Below are 21166 nucleotides of genomic sequence, written 5' to 3' on the forward strand. Positions count from 1 at the left end.
TCCCGTGTTCCAATGGCACGTTGTGTTCACTGTTCCAAATTTAAGTTAGAAAATCCTTTTGTAATTATGTTACAGCTAGAAACATCCTTGTTTTCCACAAAAACAGCTGAGTGACCCCAAACGTTTAAGTTGTGCATATTATTCACTTCACTTAATAATGTGATTGTGTTTACAGGTTAAGATGAGCACTATTCCCACTAAGGGAGAATGCTGATGACGAGCCGGCGGGTGGTAGTCCGGTAAGTTACCCGCTATTTTTTCCCCCTCTAAACTCATAAGAAAGCGATTCTGCAAACATTGCTTTTTATAAATGTAAGGTTGGTTTATTGCCTCTTCCTTTTCTCAGGATCCGTGTAATTATTGCTCCCCGTTACATTATGGCTACCTTATTGTCAATGATGTACTTTCATGCCTTAAACCTCACCTAGAGTAGCGCACTCAACACCCCGCCCAAACCGCTGTTTTCGGATGTGAGCCTCATGCGTACTGAGCAGTAGGAGATGACATCATATCCATGCTCTCGGAAAGGTCATCTGGGGCAGCGCAGGGATATGATGTCATATTCTGGGGAGATACCACAGAGCTCTGTGATGGTTATTTTATTCCGGAACACGTACATTTCACATGATGCATAGCTGAGTATAAAATGTGCTCTAGAAATGTGTTGCGCAGCCCCTAACGAACATAATTTATATAAAGTGATGTATAAATTATGATAAAAGAAATGGCAGCCCCATGTTCAGTTCCATCGAAAGATGTGCTTTAAATGTATTGCACATTTATAAAAGAACAGCTGCAGTGGAAAATAATTTAAATATGATGCAACATGGTGATGTCATAAGACAGACGGGTCGAGCAAATGTATATATTTTTAGTTGATTTATTCGGTGCTGTTTGTTTGCAGTTCTGCCTCAGAGATGTGCCTTTAATAAGTTTCCCTGTGTTTTAACCCATCTGATTGAATTTGTCTAGCATTCTGCGAATATGTATTTAGATATTGTCTAATGCAGATGGTAGTGATTAAAGTAATCCCTAAAAATTACATTCCATGTGCAGGCTGCAAGCCAGCCGTCCCATCTACGTGTTCTGTCACGGTGGGGATGTCAGTATTAATACAGGGCTTTGTAATATGAAATATTCAAGAGAACGGAGTGGAACGAAGACGCATGCAGGCTATTTTTTCTGGTCTTCTAATATTATGTGCTAGATAAAAAGATTATTTGCAGAAGAACAGGTAAAGGTTAATTATTGTTACGCTGGGGATTTTAAAGGGAGATGGGTTAAAATTTAGTTTTTAATCTTTTTTTTTTATATATTTGTTTTACTTAAAATGCTCTGTATAAAAAAAAAAAATTCTTAGATTGATAGATGCTTTGTACTAGGGCATTGTGGGTAAAACTATGACACGGCTGGATCTGAAGTAAATATATAATTACTATTAATATTATATTATTATTTAATAAAAATAATATCTCTGCCCTATATAACTTAATGCACAGTCCACGGTGTAAGAAAAAATCCTTTTTATATTTCAATCCTATTATATTTCTCTAGAAAGTTTGGTAGAACTTATGGACCTTGAAGCTCTCCAGAACCCTTTACAGTAAGTGAACTTCCCTCCTTTTGTATGGAGGTACGAGACAACGGGGACTAGGGGTCCCTCCGAATTATCGACAGAAGCCGTGAAATGGAACAACCAACGGCAAGTGAACATTGTCTTAAGAACAGTAGATATCCACACTCGCCCATCAGGGGCGTAATTAAAACTCCTAGGGCCTAGATTACCCCCCTGTATACCGCACGCTGCCTTATAAGCCTGCCATTCCCATTGAATCCATCTAATGCAAAGAGCTCTGCAGCCAAATCAAATGACTTCACTTCTACGAAGCAAACAGCCATTTTCACATAATTTTAGGCTGTAAACCTTCCGGCACTAAATGCGTGCTTTTTGGGAAAAGCAAACGTGCTAAAATCTAAATCATTAAATAATGGGGCATTATTCAGTTTACACAACTTGATTTGGGTTGAAGATGTCCATGTTGGACCCTCGTAACGTCCACATGATGTAGTGTATAAGACATAGGGTAGATTTGTTCAAAGGAAGGGTTAATAGGCTAAGCCAGATACGCATAGCGGGGTACTTTACCTACACTACACAGGAGAATGAGTGTAGAAAGTGCATTAAGTGCCCTGTGTACTGGTGGGTGGAAGAAATTCTGTGTGTATCAGTATGCTGTTTACTGAAATGTCTAATGGAGCTAAATTAGGGTGGAAGCTTAATGTACCTTTCATATCAATGGAGAAATCACTGGGGGTCTTATGCGCCCTCTTGAAAGCGTGAGCTGGGACATGCTTCCCTGGTTGCCAAGGTAACCTGATCATGATGTCATAATAGTGTGTGGCTATGGTTTCCATCACCAGTACAGCTTTATACTCTGTACATTGGCAGCATTTTGGTCCTCGAATGGTACTTAATAAAACTTGCCCTTACTGGGATCTCTGCATTCATTGCTAAGACAACGACAAGCCTGTCGGTATACTCGGGACAGAAAGTATTTAATTTACACAAGTTATTGAACACGTTGTATATGCTGGCTTTTGAGTATTTCTGTAATGTTGGTTTGATGTACCATAATGATAAATCTATCCGTAAAATGGCGATCTATATATCGCCCATGATGGGCCCATAGGCTTGGTGTGGCTTCTAACCAGCTCCTTATATGACACTGCTAATCATGGTAGTGGGACTCTGGGTTTGCCCCTGGAATCAGAGCTGATTGGTGGACCCTGGATGTCCTGGTAGTGGAATGGGCGGGGTTTGGCTCTGCTCACTCCCTGCCCACTTTTCTGCCTACGCGGGATAGCTCCATCCCTGCCACCTTGGGTAAGGAGCTGGACGGTATGGTCTCTGTGACTTAACTAGCTACTTCCATGCAATAAATAAGCGTGTAGTGACAAAAACTATCCCAGGACAGCAGTGATACCCCATATCCCTATATCCCCCATAGCCTTTGTTTTTCTGAGCACTATGTATATTTAGACCTAATTAAAAATGTTCCTATGTGCAGCGAGGGCTTAATAAGCCCCCCCCCAGGGGCTTGAACCCTGTGTCATGTTCCATCAGAGAAATGCACATTGGGAAAGTGAAATGTTCTTCAATGTGTGCTCCTGAGGGGGTGACATGGCCTTCACAATGCTCCTGCGGCTATGAAGTGATTCCATCAGACAGTTTTTATGATTTCTTCCTTGCAGTCTATGCCCCGAGCCTCACATTTGGCTGAGGGTCTGCTTTCTAATTTTACTTTAGCTATACGCTGACTCTCTGGTCCGCTGGGGGTTCCTTTTGTTCTGCAGGATGCACACATTGAAGTATCTGCTGCTCAGAACCCTCAAGACACCAGGTATGGCAGCTGATTACCAGGTCAGCTTTTGGTGGATCGAGAGGCGTTTTTTGGTTTTACCCGTTTTCCATGCCTTTCTGCCCATATCTAGCCCTGCACCCGCATACCTTCCCCCATTCTTCCTGACTCATTGCCTCTCCCCCTTGTTACCCTATGGCGAAGGTGATCTTAGCCAGTACGTTATCCGGTATATTGGTGGTCTGATTCCTTTAGGGACAGATTTTCTGGAGCAGCAGTCATACGATATCGCTATCTTAAGATGATCTCTCTGTCTATCTCGAATGTGCATGAGACAAAGGTGAGATTACACACAGGGCTACACAACTTTACATACCCAAAGTAAGCTATTATAAGGAAAAAAACATTGGGGTTATGTATAAAGAAAATCACTAATACAAAGTTTTAAAATTAATATCCCCATAGCAACCAGGGTCCCTAGAAAAGAAGGGCATCAAGGGAGAAAAGATGGGCAAGAGAGAGAATGATGTGAGGAGACAAGCGGGATGTGAATCCTTCCAAAAATACCATAATTTTTTTTAGCCCTGTCTCTATCAAAGCTGACCAGCATCACGCGACATTAGATCGCATCATCAATGTGGTCATAGCCCGTCTATGCATAATTTATGTATTTTTTATTATGTTTATCAGTTTCTGGAAATAGCGTAGGCACTGTTCAGCAATAATCATATTAAATGCCAGAAGATGGAGCTAACATTATATACACATATATAGTAGTTCTTAGGTCTATTATGGCAAATGTGTCACATACTTTATAGGGGATGTTTGTTGGTCTTTTGTGTCTACACCATGGGCAGTCAGCAGAAAGGCTACACCTGGCTCCAAACCAAGCTTTAGTTGGATGCCCAGCTCTGTGGTAGGGAAAGAAGCGTGACTATGCCTGGGAACTTGTCAGGGTAGTCTACTCAGAGCTCTGCCTATTTTGGAGAAGTGGCTTTGTGAAGGGGTGGTGAGAACTACATGTCGGGGGGGGGGATAATGCTAAATAACCCTCAGTAGGAAGTGGGTAGGAATAGGCAGGAGGCAAACACTGATCCCCTGCCTAGAGAAAGAATAACCTGACCCTGAGACCCCATGAAACAGGGCTTTACCTGGAGACTCTGGGTCAAACCCGAGTCCATAGGTCAAGTATGCCGTTGATTGCAAAGAGGGAGTCGGGTACAACATGCTGCATGTTCACCAGGCTATACGCATGGGGTATACTCATTTGAAGCCTTTATTGTTTTGTAATAATGCTACTGGAGCTTTACAGATAAATACAAGTAATTGTCATAGTGTGGAATGGTGATTGGGGGTGTTGAGGATGCACTTTATTATATTCCTATTTTTAGGGCATTATTAAAGAGATTATGATATACTTAAAATACACAATATTCATGTATTATTGCACATTTGAGACTTTGTTGCAGAACCCATTTTATCCACTAATCTTCCTTTATTTCTCAATATATCCCATCATCTTCTATTACCCTCCTTGTTTATTCACAAAGCATTGCATTATGGGTAATTGGCGAGAAAGAAACATGTAGTTAACCATGTGTTATGAAGGGCACTTAATATAAACCCTCCTTTTCGCTCATGTAGTTGCCACCGTTCCAAGTTCGCCAGGGGCAGTCCCAACAGCTGCCATTGCCGGTATCCCAGTAGTGCTGGCACAAATCTGGCTATACTCGTTACTATATGTGATGTCACAGTGCCCCTTACATGATGTCATTCACTTTTGCATATTCTCAAGAGGGAAATCTAGGGGTTGATAAGTATGTGGTCACACAATTCATTCACATACACAACCTGTTGTGCACACTTATCACACGCCATCCCATACACTGGTGTTGTAAGCTTGTGGGTAGCACCCCTTGATATATCTGCGTCTCACATATCATTTTAATCCTCTTTGAGTGCGTTCCCTGATCGCGGAGCAGATTGTACTCAGCAGGAAGTGAGGGGAGCAGCTGTAAAATGTCTCCCCCACACTGGATCAAAACACCGTACAAAGTTTCAAATATCTTAATTTCTGTCACCATGTGGAAGTTTTTAGATATGCATTTGTGAAAGTACACGAAATACTCTTGGGTTCAGGAAAATATTCTATATTAATAATCTCTTGCTTTTAAATGTACCAACGGCTATTTCCCAACAAATGAAGCCATTTCAACCTTTCTTAAATTTTTTTAAAAAAGCTTTTTTTTAATTAAAAAAACCCATAGTTTGGTATAACAAATTGTTTCTATCTTTACTTTTCATATTCAGCTGAAGTTGTTAATTTAGACCTATTTAGTTCCCATAATTTATTTGGTATCCAAAGCAACCACAATTTGCATGATATCCAGTGATTTATTCTGACTAATGGGAACAGAAGTTTGCCCATGAATATGTATGATTACCTCCATGTATACGAGATCATTAAATTCCCTCTAGAACGTCAGAGAACCCATATCAAATGTCTCAAATGTTTAAATTAATGTGACTAATGGCCAATTAATTAGCTCCCTGTATTCTGAAGAAGCTACTGATATCATTTACTTTTCAACCCAACAGGGGTCCTGGCTCGTCTCCTGATAAAGGCAATTGATATGATATAACGTTGAACAATTTAACTTTAAATGCTTTGATATTCTTTACATTATACCTGATATCAATCCACATAACTGCATATAGAATTCTTAAGATTAGACTGTATTCATTAGCCAACCTTTTCAGTGTCAAAAAAAAAAAAAAAAAAAAAGATGTGTAATTTGTCCAACTTCTCCAAGACAAGAGATTTCGCTCACATTTTTAGTGGATTTGTAGGCAGGGAACAGGATATCATGATCAAAGTGGGTGAAGATTGATTACAAAAAGGGTGGGAATGGGCAATGATTCTATGGACCCATGCTGCCATGCTCAATATAGAAGTCTCTCAAGTTGAAGTATGGTTGTACGTGACTTCAGATATTGGGAGTCATGGACAGTGCTTGGGCGTATAGGTAGAGAAAGATCTGAAGTGTGCGATTATATAAAATCAAAGTCAGAAGGTGTAAGAAAACATCCTAATGCTATAAAGCTTGAATTGCCCAACTCCAAGCCCTCAATCTACCTCCCCAAAGTCTCATGTGGAGAAGAAGAATATTGGGGGAGGGTACATGGACATTTCCTACTTGTGCCTCTACCAAGGCAGAGCTTTCTATTTGAAACCTGATGCTTTGTGTCTAAATTCATCCCCTTTGCTAACGATGGAACCACTGGTTTTATTGTTGAACCCGGACACAATGGGGAAATGGACCAGGACCATGCGCCTGGCAGCTGCTGAGTGAATAGCCAGCCAGTCTTCTATCGTCTGCATCTCTGATCACTCGGGGGGGGGGGGTGTGACACGCTCTTTAACATCATGAGTGAAAGTATTGTTTGTTTGGTGAGTAAACCTCAGTGTTATGACCAACTCGGCTTGTATGCGTTCTTTTTAGGCTTGCATAATATAGATAAATAAAATGTTATGAACAGCTTAGAAGAGAAGAAGGCATAGATTTTCCACTTTCTTATATTAATTAGAAAAAAAAACACCTTTAAAAAAAATGCACTTGGTGAAAAGCAAATTGAAACTCAACAAAAGATGAGAAAGGAGGATGGCCTTCAAAGCCAAAATGGATATGTAATTGAGGGATGGCAATAAAATTGATCCACTGTTATTATGAGAAGATGAAAGCCGCTTTACACAGTTTAATTACCGTGGCGGCTTTACTCGCCGATATATATAGAAGCGCAAAACTCGAGACCTAAATCATGGAACTCGAGGTACAAATTAGACAAAAAGCAAGAAAATTGGAAGATAGTAAGTTGGTTATACAGGAAAAAAGGTTCTCTGTGAAATCTAACGTGAGTTTTGTATTTAATTATCATAATACCAGGTGCGAGTGTATGTACATAGTAGTTATAAAAGTTTCCAACTTGAGGAAATGTTAAAATGTAGAATATAACGGTACTAAAGTATTACACAAGATCCACTACTCTGCTATATCACGGTGGAACACCTTGCCCTCACTTCTATATTGAATGCCTCCTCTTGAAGGACACTTGAATGTACTTGAGGTTCTCCAAGATTGGGTAGACATGTTATACTGTAATACTTTTATAAATTAGACCCTAAAATACACCAGATCTTTTCACTTTAAATCAGACTAATAAGATCCACAGTACGGGAACAACATGTTACCATACATATTGTACACAACTGGCCAGAAGCCTCCCTTTTTATCCAGTAGTATGCCACGATCAGACGTGAAGATCTGTCTGTTTCCGCTTCCAGTTGTGAATTCTTTGCTATGTGATTTCAAGCTGAAGAGCACTTATTTGGTTAGAACTTTAAAGCTGCGTATCAGTCCATTAAATTATTTTCACCATCTCTATCCTGCCTACCCATATTCTGGGGCCTGATAAGACCAGTATGTATGTGTGTGTGTGTGTATATATATATATATATATATATGTGTGTATATATGTATGTATATATATATATATATATATATATATATATATATATATATATATATATATATATATATATATATATATATATATATATATAGATATATATATATATATATATATATATATATATATATATATTGAAACCCTTGAGAATCCAGGGGGGTCTTGTATACATTGTATACATTGAGAACACTTTAAAGCTGATCTTACATTTCAAGCGCTTCTTTGTACTTAAAAGAAAAAGGCATGACTCCGTAGAAGGAACTGATTCACTCCCACCGTGAAGAAACAATGGATCATGTTTATAAGGAGCAATTATTTAGCAAAGTTATAGATATGGACCAATCTACAGAAGTATTCCATTGATTTCCATGGAGATTGCACCATATTTAGAACTTTGCGGCACATAATAGATATGTCTCCATGGGTACTGCAGTGTTCCAGTGCAAGAATGGATGGCCAACGCAATCCTACAGAACTCATTTTGTTAAGACTCTCATTTGTACTGGGAATGTGTGAAATTGCATTTTCCAGACCAACTCCGATCACAAACAGCTGGGGCATAAGCGGCCCAACGCAAACAGCTCCTAATCTCATCTGTTACGAGAAGAATGCTTTACTGTGGAAAGGCTTGCACATGCGTGGTATAGTACATTACAATCGAGCGACGATAATTAGCATACCTATTCTAAATGAGAGGTTACTTTCAGGGGTAGATTTCAGGGTCCCTTTGATACAGATAACAGAAGAGCAACTTCATTCCCTGCAATAAATGCGTAGGAATGAAAATGAAGCAGAGAACCGGTTGTAGAGAGTGGCGTTTTGGTTGGTGCAGACCTTCTTCTTCTTAGTCCCGCCACTTCCTTTACCCACCTTAACTCTCAATGTCGGTTTAATGCCATTTTAGTCCCAGAGAGATTTATAAAATGCTCTTGTTTTTGCTCAGTTCTGTTTCCTGCGGAAAGTGGATAGGAAACGCAGGAGTTGCCCAGATGCTGTGGTTCCCATGGGTTCTCGGTGCATTCACCTGCCTCCACCAATGACATTTGCAAACAGTCAATGTTAGCTTTTTATAAAAGAAAAAATATTTTAAAAAAATGTGTGTACTAATATATGTATAATTTAGAACATGAGTATAGTATATTAGTATGACATACAAATATAAAAAGGGGAAATCCCATAATTATTTTATCTAATTTTCACATATTTTATTATATTAGACAGCTCTATATTAATAGTTTGTATGTCTTCTAGCTCAGTCATCCACAATCTATTAAACAAACACACATGCTTTATTTATTGTATATAACACTGTATTTACGTCTGGAAAGAAAAGTTTTTTTGGGGGGGTCCACTTAAAATTTCCAGTAAAGTCGTATTTGTAATGCTTCAACTCAGGTGGTGTACATCTAAAAAAAATAATAGAATTTTTGTTTGACTTGATTTTGCAAGTAAATTTATTACAATTTCATGTTGATTTGGCAGCCGCAAAAATTTTGGGGGTAGGGGGGTAAAAAAGAAGACTTTCAAAAAGAAGTCTCTCCTTATTTATTTACAGCCTCATTAGTTGGACCAACTAATTTCTTATGGATTTATGCCAATGATTTATTGATTAAATGGGCAATGCGGGGTGCCAGAGAGCCCCCTAAACAATGAGTGCATGTGAAAGATGTCTGTGAAATATACATTAAAGTATAAAAGATGTCTCGGGTGTCTTAAAGGGGAAAATCGTGAGGAGCTTGGTTGGCCCTTGTGGGGCTAAATTAGTGGCTCCTGAGGCAGCCCTATTTTCCATAATCTTTATTTGAAGAACTGCACAGGTAAATATTGTGTGTGCCGCATGAGCCGAGGTGTATAATAACATCATTAATAATGAACCAGTGTTTTGATGCTGGCATGACACCGTTTGAAAAGAAATGTCAATATAATATATACGTGTAACCCACACGAAGGGAACAATCAGGTTTTACACAATATAGCCAGCCCGTGGGGTAGGAAAAGCATCCCAGATCCTGACGGCTTCATATAACATTCATTCAGCGGAGCCCACTGACAACGCTTACAAACAAACCCAGGAGGCTCATTAAAGGTGGTGGAGTCGCAATCAGGCAAGCGTTTGGATGAAATAAAAGAGTTAAATGGGCAAAAATTAAATTAGAGGTGATTTAGGGAATCAATGACATTTTGGGCCATTTAATGTTAAATGGCTGTCTGTCTGTGTACATCTCCAGTTACATGCAGTGGCAGAAAGAGGGACGGTGGGGAGAAGTTCCACCATCGCAGGTAGAGCTGCATGGCCCAGGGGCCCCCACACTCCCCCAGTGGTACCCCCCCTCCACGTCTATCCTGAATATTAATGTATTGTTCTCAGGGATTTATACAATAGAGGGCACCCTCGGAGATTAATACCATTCCCGGTGATGGGTTGGGAGTCTAGATCCTAAGATGATACTGGGTCCAAACATATCTGATGACAGCCGCAGCTGCGAGTGGCCGTGAAGCTCCACAGTGGCCTCGTCTGTTTTTAGGTATCTATATTAATATTTAATAAGTCATAGAGGGGCATAGTAAGCACCCTAAGAGACACACAGCTGACAGTAGCGCTCAATACTTTCCCACCAAGTAAACCCCTCGATGAGTCTCAGCTCCTGTCCGTGGTCCTGATGGTTTCCTTATGTCCTGTTTATCTTGAATAAGTTACCGTATTTAGTGCATTTTTTTTAATCACACAGAGCAGATTTTTTTCTAATCTGGCCCTATAGTTGTTTTATGCTATGCTGACCCATTTGTCTTTTCCTGGGTCAACCGGGAAGGGTCCTGTTCTGTTTAAAACCAGCATCCTTCTGCATGTGTTCCCGTAGTGTATGTTTTCTCATAGAGGGCCAGAAGGTTTAACATGTCATCGAGCTGCTGGTGAGATAGCTATAGGAGGAATTTTCTGGAAAAAAATTGAATTCTGTTCTTCTCTTGTGTTTCCAGGTCCTAAAGCCAAACCATGTTTCTATAGTAATGACCGTCCTCCAAAAGTACAAAAGGTTGCACCATGTGGCCGAGACATATTATCTCGGCAGTTTTAAACCCCCTTTCCCATGGGCTATATATAAGAACACCACGATTGTGCTTAAGGTGCATGGGAAAACCTTTGCAAACAGTTAAAAAAGATATTACCCCCCCCCTATATGTTATTTTATCTGCCCTTATCTGATTTCAAAACTAGCATCTCTGTCACCAAAAAGGCTTTTCAGCAGTTTAACTGAAGAACAAAATGTGACTGAGGAGTACATAGTGTTCTAGAATGTCAAGCGGTGTCTGGCGTGGTATTTAGATTGATATGAAGGTACCAGATCACTTCGTTCTGGCCTGTCACTTACTACTGTTTTCTTGGGAACATCTAGGCTGTATTACCCTGAGAAATCTCCTCCACCCTTTCCATACTGGAACTTATTTACCAACTTCCCACTGTCATTGATTCAGACATTGTATCCACTGCCAGCACTTCCAATAACTAGCATATTTGCTAGGACAGACAACAGCTAGGGAAGTCCAATCACCATATGCGCACCCCACCAACATTTCATGTGCCCAAAGACCGAGACCTTTGTTGGTCAGAGGCAGGGCTGAGGGCATGGCTTTAAATCCGAATCTGTGGAAGCAGAATGCCAGGGTATGACTTTAAATCCGAGTGTTCCACTTCAATAGGTCAGAAGATAACAATGTGTTTGCTGTGGTTGAGGTCTTGGTTGGTTCTGTGACTCAGTGATCTCCTAAGCTGGCCCATGATCACCACAAGAGAGCAGCTCAGAGGAACAGAGCAATGGTGTGATACATTGACCTGGTATGAGCTTATCATCAGCATTGGCACCTGGTTCAGGGGTCCGCACCAGCATTGCTCATGGTGGACATTTACTGGGGCCTGTGGTGGACAATTTAATGATGTTCTATGGACCTTCACAAACCTTGAGGATCAATCCTTGATCTGGTTCCTTCAAGAAGAAATAATAAGGTGTTTTATGCGTGTAGTATATGCTATAAAGTGCAGATGATTTCGAAGCTGTACTTTGTACAAAAGAACACTGGAACCCAAAGCTGGCAGCAGTTCTGGGTTTTTGGGCATAGCCTCTAATTTTTGGCTCTTACTACCTTTATTTCATGTGATTTCCATAACTATAACATGACGACATCACTTGTACATTGCCCAAGTTAACAAATACAGTCAATACCCTACCTCATGTGTAAAGAAATTCATTAGACATGCAGTTCTGGTCTGTCATGCATGCATGTATGTGCCAATTCAGCACAATCAGATGTTTAGCTAGTCATGCGATGGCTCAGCCGGGATGCCTCCGTCTTCCTTAACGACCGGGCGCATGCTGAGAATTATGGCAAATGCTGCCCATTGCATGATATCATCAGGCTGTTATACTGCAGCTGTCCTGTATCAGTTGTATGGATTCAGATGAACCCCCATACTCAGTGAGTGTGTCGGGGGGGTCGGCAGTGTCCCCGGCTTGTGTTGCAACCCCCATGTTCTGTTCCTGGTTTCCCCTAAAACCAAGTAGAGCTTCCCCTATAAGTGCATAATATATATATCGGACATCCACCCTGATTGAGGGTTTCCATGAATAATGCATTTTGCAGACTAACATCACTCTAGCCCTGTAATCATGCATTTTTAATGTTTCTCCACATTCTAGGATTGCCAGAATTTGGAAGACGTGCATAACATTTCTTTATTGTTACCCCATCCCTGCAAATGTGTGTCAGACATAAACAATTATCCCCCTTCTCATACCCTGGGAAAAAGCAGGATTTATTTAAAAATTTCACCTTGTACAGCGCTGCAGAATATGATGGCGCCACGTAAAACAATAAATAATAATTCTAAGCTCTTAGAAAAAAGGGGATAACAGGGGCATCTGTGTCCCAAGTAGGGACTAAACCTTCTGAATAGAGGAATAACACATGACAACTGAAGTAATGGTTTTCATAAGGGTAGTTATTAGATCTATTAAGCTCCTGTGGTTAGCGAGTACTGCAGTAATCTTTACGGTTTACTTTTAAAGGCACTGACCCGCGGCAGCACGACATCACTGATCAAAGGGTTAAAATTTGAAGAGTCTCAGGGTCTGCACAAGTCCCCCAATGCGCATAGAGCCTGGCATCATGTAATATGTCTCATAGTAATAATATAACGTAGCCATAGGATGTTAAATGTTGGGAAACAGGCAGCGCCACCTACAGGCCACACATTAAACTGACCCGGTAATACCGTAAACGAAGGCGCTGATGATTTTTGTAAATCCAAATGCACTCATACGGATTTACAGGATCGTGCATGAATACAGTAAGAGGTCCGGGGCTTTTCCTTGTATACATGACCCCGTGGGATCTCTGTGAGGGGGGGGGATTGGGGCCATTTCCTTTTACAGCGTTTAGTTGAACGTCCTGGCTTCTGCCACTGGGGCAATTGAGGTTATCGTGCCACGCTTTGGTTCACAACGTGACGAGACACCAATAAAATAAAGCACCTTTTAATAAGCAATGCCCAGTTTGGCCATTGGCCGTAAGGAGCTGCCAGCAGTCCCGATAATAGGAACACTAGCCATGGTGATAGGGTAAGATGCCGAGTCATCTGAACAGACTCAGAATCCCTGGGATAGTTGGCAGCTATGCTTTTAAAAATTACGCTTATTGGATAATGGAGCGGCTGAGTGACGGCCATAATACTGCATTGTCCCTAAGCAAAAGGGTTTACCAGGGTCACATGTTTAACAGTGGTACACATAATAGAGACCATGTTATATATATAATATCATATGTATTGTATTGTATTATATATATATATATATAATTACCCCACAGGGCTAACATGGCTATCCCCAGGTACTACACACAAATACAAATTCATGTAGTTATTTTTCCTCTGTTACTGGCCAAAAGTATCGCAGAATATAACGTATAGCACATTAGATTCGGTATTCATTTCGTTTCAGGAAGTACACAGTGCGCCCAACTGACAGGTGCCTTTTGCTGTAGTAGGTTTGACACCCGGAAAAAAAAGACTTGTCGTTCGCAGTGCTTCTTGGGATTTGTAGTTTTCCACTGGGCTGCTTTCAGCGTTCCGTTCTAACGACGGGACTACAAGTTCCATGAGCCAGTGCGCCGCCTGAGCCCAGGCTGCTTTACCAAGATGGCGGCTCCTTTGGTGTTGGTAGTGCTTGTAGCTGTGACTATTCGGGCTATTTTGTTCCGTTCTAGCCTGGTAGGGTTTATTTCTGAACGGGTGGAGGTGGTATCCCCGCTGAGCTCATGGAAAAGGGGTAAGTGGGGTAGATCTGGGGGGTTACTGAGTAATATGGGGTGGAAGCAGGCTGTGCATCCTGGGAGGGGTAGAATCTACAATGAGTCCTCATGTGTGGTTTAGAGTCATCCTTATGGGGGGGGTCTTTATTTTGGGGTACCAGGGATCTGGCTTCATTCCCTTTGGTAATGTTAGGTCTGTAATATGTGACAAGCGGGGAAAAGGTATCTATTTCTTGGATTGGTTCATATTCTATGTATGGATTTATGGGAGTATTTCATAATCATCATCACTAGAATAAATTCTAGGTTTATACACTTATGTTTATATTATTAATATGAATCCCTTTGTCTGGTAGTTAGCAGTGCATTTTAAATATATATATATATAACACACCCATTTTTTTTAAACCATGTCTGATTGCTTGACTATGTTTGTAAAAATGTTCTAGTTGTGAATAGTACATAAGGTCTATCTTACATATCCAGTAATGATCCGGCGTGCTTCATTTCTCTTTTAATGTTATTAAACCTGTCCGTGGCGTTATAATGATGTGATCTTGCACCGTGTCTGTCCGTTGTAGTGGTCGAAGGAATGTCCCTTTTGGACCTTGGAGTGTCCCCTTACTCTGGAGATGTCTTTCACGAGGTAAGCAGTCACTCACAAACATGTAATAATCGGTTCATCGTGATTACCATACTGTCCAGGTAATATGTTGTAACCCCCCCTAATTTAAATACTTAAATCAAGGGTGTGGCCTAGGATAGAAGTTTAGGTATTCTCAACGTCTCCCTCTCTTCCCTTCTGACTTCTTCCGTGGCCCCGCAGCTCCACTTCTTCTCTTGCCTCTTTTTTGTCTTCTGTCTTCTTCTACTTCTCCATGAACACACCCTCTGCCCCGATTGGAGGAGCTGGCTGTTACTGTGACGCCATTCTTTTGTGGAACTTCACTGATAGGCCAGAAAAGCGGTTTTCTCTGCATTATTCTGGCCTATCGGGGGAATTCCTCTCCCTGTTCCTCCAATCGAGGAAGGGGTTGTGCCCGGAGGCTCCGCCCTGCGCGGGAGGCCTGAGAATCGGACGAAGACAGAAGAACCCAAATTCAATTCTTTAAGATAACACCAAACGATAGGAGCGCAGCCTACAATCAGGACAATATAGTACTTTACCGTAGCCTTATCAATCCAGCACTGGAGCTGTTCTCACTCCCGCCCCCCGGTACCGTGTTCGTGGTGCAGGAATTATTTCCGATAAAATATATTTCCCATCGGAGTTGGAGATAATACCGGCTGCTGTGTATGAAACCCCAATAATAAAAGTACAGCTATCTCACGTGCCTCTCTTTCTGCAGACGCCGCTTATTATATATCTCTTCCATTTCCTCGTGGACTATGTGGAAATTGTGTTCATGGTAAGTGACCAACGTTTATAGAACAGTTATAGATATTATATAGATGGGGGATGGGCTGACCGCGGCTTGGATTCATGGGTTGATATGAATATAAGCATTGTTTCCGATAAGCGGAATTATCATACATAGAGCTTGGGGTCGTAGAATAAGAAAATGGGGAAAAATGGAACACTGCGCAATAAACAATTTAGAACGTGGCCAAGCTGAAGTATGAGATAGAATGCTTAAAGTCAGTGTAGTGATTGGTGGACAATGTAGAATCTGAATTATGAGTGTAATAGAATACGGGGTGTTTGTGCTATCGGGACTTCTATGAAGAATAATTCCCGTTCCACTACTATCAAGATCTTATTAGAGGTTTGATAACATTTCCCTGGCTAATATCTTACATTCAAACCTGGCTCTTTAACGTGTTACACAATTTGTATTTTACAACTTAAAGTTCAAAATAAGTGTTTTGGAATATGGCCATTGTTGCCTGGAGATTTGCCCCCAAGTGCCCTTGACTTCCATACATGTGACGTATTTAATGAATGCGTATAATATTGATGATTGATTGCTTTGGTTTCGTCTTCTCAGATAACGGACGCCCTGACGGCTGTGGCGCTTTACCTGGCAGTTCAAGAATACAACAAAGTAACGGTAAGGGCTGTATGTGGGGTCTGGACATCTTGGGGGGTCTGTTTTTGACGGCTAGTTTACAAGTTTCATGATATAACGCATTTGCCTTTTTTATTTGGCAAGATGGCGGTTCGTTGTGTACGGTCGCGAAGCTGCGCTTTGTTGGAGGCTGCAGCCTTTTTTCTTTTATTTTATTACACAATTTTGCCGTTTGCCACAACTTGCATCGTATTTTGTTGCGTCTCCACCTTCTTCCACCATCAGTAACTCCAAGCTTTGCTGCCGTCATCACTTGGCATGTCTCGAAAATATTTCAATTCGATGTGACCGATGAGAAAAAGGTTCGTTTTTTAACCCCGGGTGTTTGTGTCTGTGCAGTTTAAACGGCAGAAACTTTACTTGGAGCTTAATAAGTATGCACCGGGCTGTCATGATCTCCTGAGGGTCCCGACACAGATGTACTATGTCCCTCTGAAGGTAGCGCTCTTGTAAGTATATATATTTTATTATTTTATTTATTTTTGGTGTTTTAAAATGCTCTGCTGCTGGCCTTTCAGTGGGTTTTATGCTAATATTGTTTCACTTACTTACATTTAATTATCTTTGTGCTGAGGATATCTTATTTCATATAATAGGCCTAGAGTCATATTGTGTTAGTCATGAAATGCATTAGATTGCAAGCTTCTTCAGGCACTAAACTGAAATCTCCCACTTTAGTGATCCCAATAGATGCTTTTCTAGGCTACTAATAGGTAACTAAAAGCCAGGAATATAAAACCTTCTGAAGTATATTAGTAAGCGCTTCTCGTATAAATTAACCGTGTATTTTAGTGATGGAAACAGGTTAACAAGCGAGCTCTACAGCTCTAAAGTTGTTCATATTTGTCGTTTCTCTTTACAGCTACCTGCTGAATCCTTACACGGTTCTGTCTTGTGTGGCCAAATCCACTTGCGCCATTAACAACACGGTCATTGCGCTGTTCATACTGGCGACTGTCAAAGGTGGGTAACATTTACAGGTGAGCACAGTGTGTGTGTGTGTGTGTATATTACACACACATGTATTGCTTTCAGTGGAATGCACAAATTCTGGAAAGTATTGGCTATGTTCCTTAGAATGATCTCCATGCTCGAACTTTATTGATGACATCACAAATGACTCTGTTATGACTTTTTAAACTGGGTCACAGTGAAAATCGCACTGAGGGTATATAGATACCCCGGGACTGAAATTATTCCGAATGGTTGTAATGACCTTCTCCGTAAGAAGATTCTCTTCCGTAAGGAATGTCCGTGGCAGGGATATTTGTTGCTCTTTCTACATTTGAATTCCTCACTCAAGCCGTTTTTATTCCCCGTCAGGAAGCCCTCTGCTGAGTGCGGTGTTCCTGGCGCTGGCGACCTACCAGTCTCTCTACCCAGTCACTTTATTCGCACCGGCTCTACTCTTCCTTCTTCAGGTTTGTAGTTAAAGGAACTCGCACGCCCAACGGCAAAGCCATTTTAACCTCATGAGTGCCAGAGCTAGGATAGGAGTTTACTTCTATGCTTTCCACATAAGTAGTCGGTGTTAATGGTTTCATGTGTTTATTGCTGCCGGATTAAAGGGGTTAAATACTTTGAACGTCACTGGCTTATTTATGTCATAGCATTCTAAAGTCGGGGGAAACAACAGATCCGTTTTAATGCCCCCCCCCCGTAGTTAATGGTTTCTAAACGAGGCGCGTTGCTGTAAAATGTTTTGTTAGGAATTCCTGTGTTTTAAGCTGTCGCTCCCTGAAATCCAACGAGTTTGGTGTCTCTTACTCTCTAGAGGGAGTTTATCCCCGTGAAGCTGAAGAGCTCCGCTTTCTGGCTCTACACGTGTCAGTATTCCTCCTTGTACATCGGCTCTTTGACCATCCTGATCTGTCACTCCTTCTTCTTGCTGAACTCCTGGGACTTCATTTATTCCATATACGGCTTCATGTAAGTTTCACAGATACCATACGAAGTGTTGTATAGATACATAGGATGAGTAGCCTGCCCCAGCCTTCTTACATGTGTAGCCATTAAAGGCTGGTTGTGGGCACACAGAGTATCCCTGCATGCACATGCCTTCCTATAACCACGCAAAGCCTGCCATTCCCTGCCACGCATGTATAAGAGAAGTTTCATGAGAATGGCTTTATCCTAACACGTTAGCCCTCGGTATTCAATCTCTGTGATATTGGACGCCCCTGAGTATTGCTATTCCTCTTGGTTTTGATCTTTCCCGTAAAAAACACAATTTATTTGGGGGTTCTGTGAAGTCGTACTGACTCTGTGACATCATCGCACCATATCTGATTATTCTCTATTGTTTGCCCGTTTTCAGACTTTCTGTCCCAGATTTGACACCAAACATTGGCCTCTTCTGGTATTTCTTCGCCGAGATGTTCGAGCACTTCAGTCTGTTCTTCGTCTGCGTGTTCCAGATCAATGTATTTTTCTACACTGTGCCTCTCACCATCAAGCTCAGGTGAGTGGTACCATGATGTGAAAAACACCTTCTGTACATCTGCACAAAGCTGCCGTTTGTCTGCCGGTTGGCGCGTTTAAGCCCGTGTGTGAAATGCATGACCTTCTGTTTTTTTTGTTGCAGGGAACATCCCATCTTCCTGATGTTTATCCAGCTCGCCATCATTTCTATATTCAAGTCCTACCCCACAGTGGGCGACGTGGCTTTATATATGGCTCTCCTGCCCATGTGGTCTCACCTTTCTAGGTGTAAGTCTTCTTGAGTGCGACTTCTTGGCCACTTAACGAGAGACCCTCGATGTGAAACGTGACAGTAGACCGCGTGTGCGTGTGTGTGTGTGTTTGTTGCCTTGGTTGAGTGCTATCAAGTGGTTTTAGGTCCGTTGATGCTGCTTCTAGGTTTTAATATTTTCTACATGTTATTTATATATCTTTCCAGTCCTGCGCAATCTCTTCATCGTGTCGTGCATGTTGATCGTGTGCTCGCTCCTCTTTCCGGTCCTGTGGCATTTGTGGATCTACGCAGGCAGCGCCAATTCCAATTTCTTCTACGCCATCACTCTCTCGTTTAATGTAGGACAGGTACGTTTGACAGTGGCCCCTGGGGCCATCATGAGGAAGAAACCTGGTGGTGGTAAATAGCCATTGACGTGAATAATTTTATAAATAAATATATATATATATGGAAAAGGGTTGGAATAAAGGACAGGATGGATCACATCCATTTTTATTATGTTTTGTGCAGATCCTGCTGGTTTCTGATTATTTCTATGCGTTCCTGCGGAGGGAATATCATCTCCATCATGGCCTCTACTTAACTAAGCGCGATGGAACCGAAGCCACGCTGATCTTGAAGTAAACCTGCGGCGGACACAAGGAAGCAAGTTCTACAGGAGAGACGTGACGTGGGGGGCAGGATCCCCCCCAAACTATGCAGGGAGACCGTTCCGTTTCAACTCAGCCCGTCCCTCTAAGGTCCCTAAACGGACGCTTCAAAGACGATTGCATTCAGACTCTTTAAAGTTGATGGTTTTCAAAGAAATAAGTTAAGTGAGATTGTTCGTGTCCCGCTCCCTTCCGCCCCACACGCTGCAGTATTATCCTCCGCTGTGGGTGCCTCATTGCTTGCAAGGACGGATGGAAGGAGAGATTTCAGTTCAAGCCCCAAATATTTACAAAGATGGTATTTAAAGAGAAGTAAAATGGTGTTTACTTTGCTAATGCCGAAAGCCTTGCCGGTAAGTAACGTTACTTTCATTTCTTCAGCGTTCTAAACCATCTGGTACTGGAAATGCTTTTTTTTTTTTTTACAGGTTTGAATATTTCACGATGAGTTTGCACACAAAACATTTTACATGTGATTTATTCATTGGCCGGTGCCTGTATTTATAGTTTATTTATACTATGCTGCTATAGCCATGGCAGATGGACGGCTTTCAGCTCTCCTGCTGTCATGCGACTATCACTCCTATCATGCTCTCCTAACATGCGGCAGGTTGGCCACTTCTGGCGTCTGTACGATGGAGTACTGTGTACTATTCTGTTACTTTATACAGACGGTGCACACTGTCAGTACGGTTCGCGTGTACACGTGCTATCGCCGTCCCCTCTGAGTGTTTGTATGTATCATGAAACCAAATCATTGATGTGAGAAATACGTGTGTTTTGGGCAGAGATTCAGAAGATCTGTCTGATGTCTGCACCGGCTGTAACTCACATCACGCTCGGACTTCTGTTGGTGGGACTGACCTTTATGAAGGGTAGTAAGCTGTATCATGTGACTCGAGTGCTGCTGGGCAATGTATTCTGGGCTACTGAGCTCTTAGAGGAACAGTCATGGCTATTCTTTTCCCTATTTTATGTAAATAGAGAGGACATCGTGACCAACCTTCTTTGCTGATATCGGCCTCCTCGCTTGTCATGGTCAGCGCCTGTGTCTACAGTTGGTGGACACCCTGCGTGACGGGGTTTAGTGACCACACATGTGACATCCTTAGCGTGTTCCAAGGTGAACACAGCAGTCAGTCATGGCTGTTCTTACAGTAATAGCCACAGTTTCTTTATCCATATACCTTTTTTTTTTTAATCATCGTAACTTGACCACCACTAATTGTGGATGAAGCAAAGATGGCTTACTGTAATCATTGCGGGGTTAAAGGCATGACTGTTCCTTTAAGTGACAATGATGGGGTGAAATAATACCACAGTGCGGGGTAAAGGACACCGATATATATATTTTTTCCCTTGCTGAAGTTTCTTTGATTATCTGGATTTTGCTTCTGAACAAATTTTTACAATCTATTTATTTGTAGGGAATTGGGACAATAAATCTGTCGAAGCCTCAACGAGTCTGTGTCTTATTAACTCTTTGCAGGCAGACGGGGTAATTCCCAAAGAGTGATTGCTACAGCTGCCCCGGTTATTCTGTGTAATCGGTTTAAACGGCAGCCG

General features: G+C 41.6%; 1 protein-coding gene across 1 annotated transcript; it reads left to right on the forward strand.

The window, feature by feature from the left end:
* Positions 1–14057: 14057 nt before the first annotated feature.
* PIGU (phosphatidylinositol glycan anchor biosynthesis class U) lies at positions 14058–20452 on the forward strand. Its single transcript, XM_053453795.1, has 12 exons — positions 14058–14203; positions 14768–14832; positions 15536–15595; positions 16175–16237; positions 16595–16704; positions 17118–17218; positions 17579–17676; positions 18030–18184; positions 18573–18716; positions 18840–18964; positions 19155–19297; positions 19461–20452. Exons 1-12 carry the CDS (start codon positions 14074–14076, stop codon positions 19572–19574), a joined length of 1308 nt encoding a protein of 435 aa, XP_053309770.1. The 5' UTR covers positions 14058–14073; the 3' UTR covers positions 19575–20452.
* The last annotated feature ends 714 nt before the right edge of the window (positions 20453–21166 follow it).

Source organism: Spea bombifrons, chromosome 13 (genome assembly GCF_027358695.1).
Source record: "Spea bombifrons isolate aSpeBom1 chromosome 13, aSpeBom1.2.pri, whole genome shotgun sequence".
Classification (NCBI taxonomy): Eukaryota; Metazoa; Chordata; class Amphibia; order Anura; family Pelobatidae; genus Spea; species Spea bombifrons.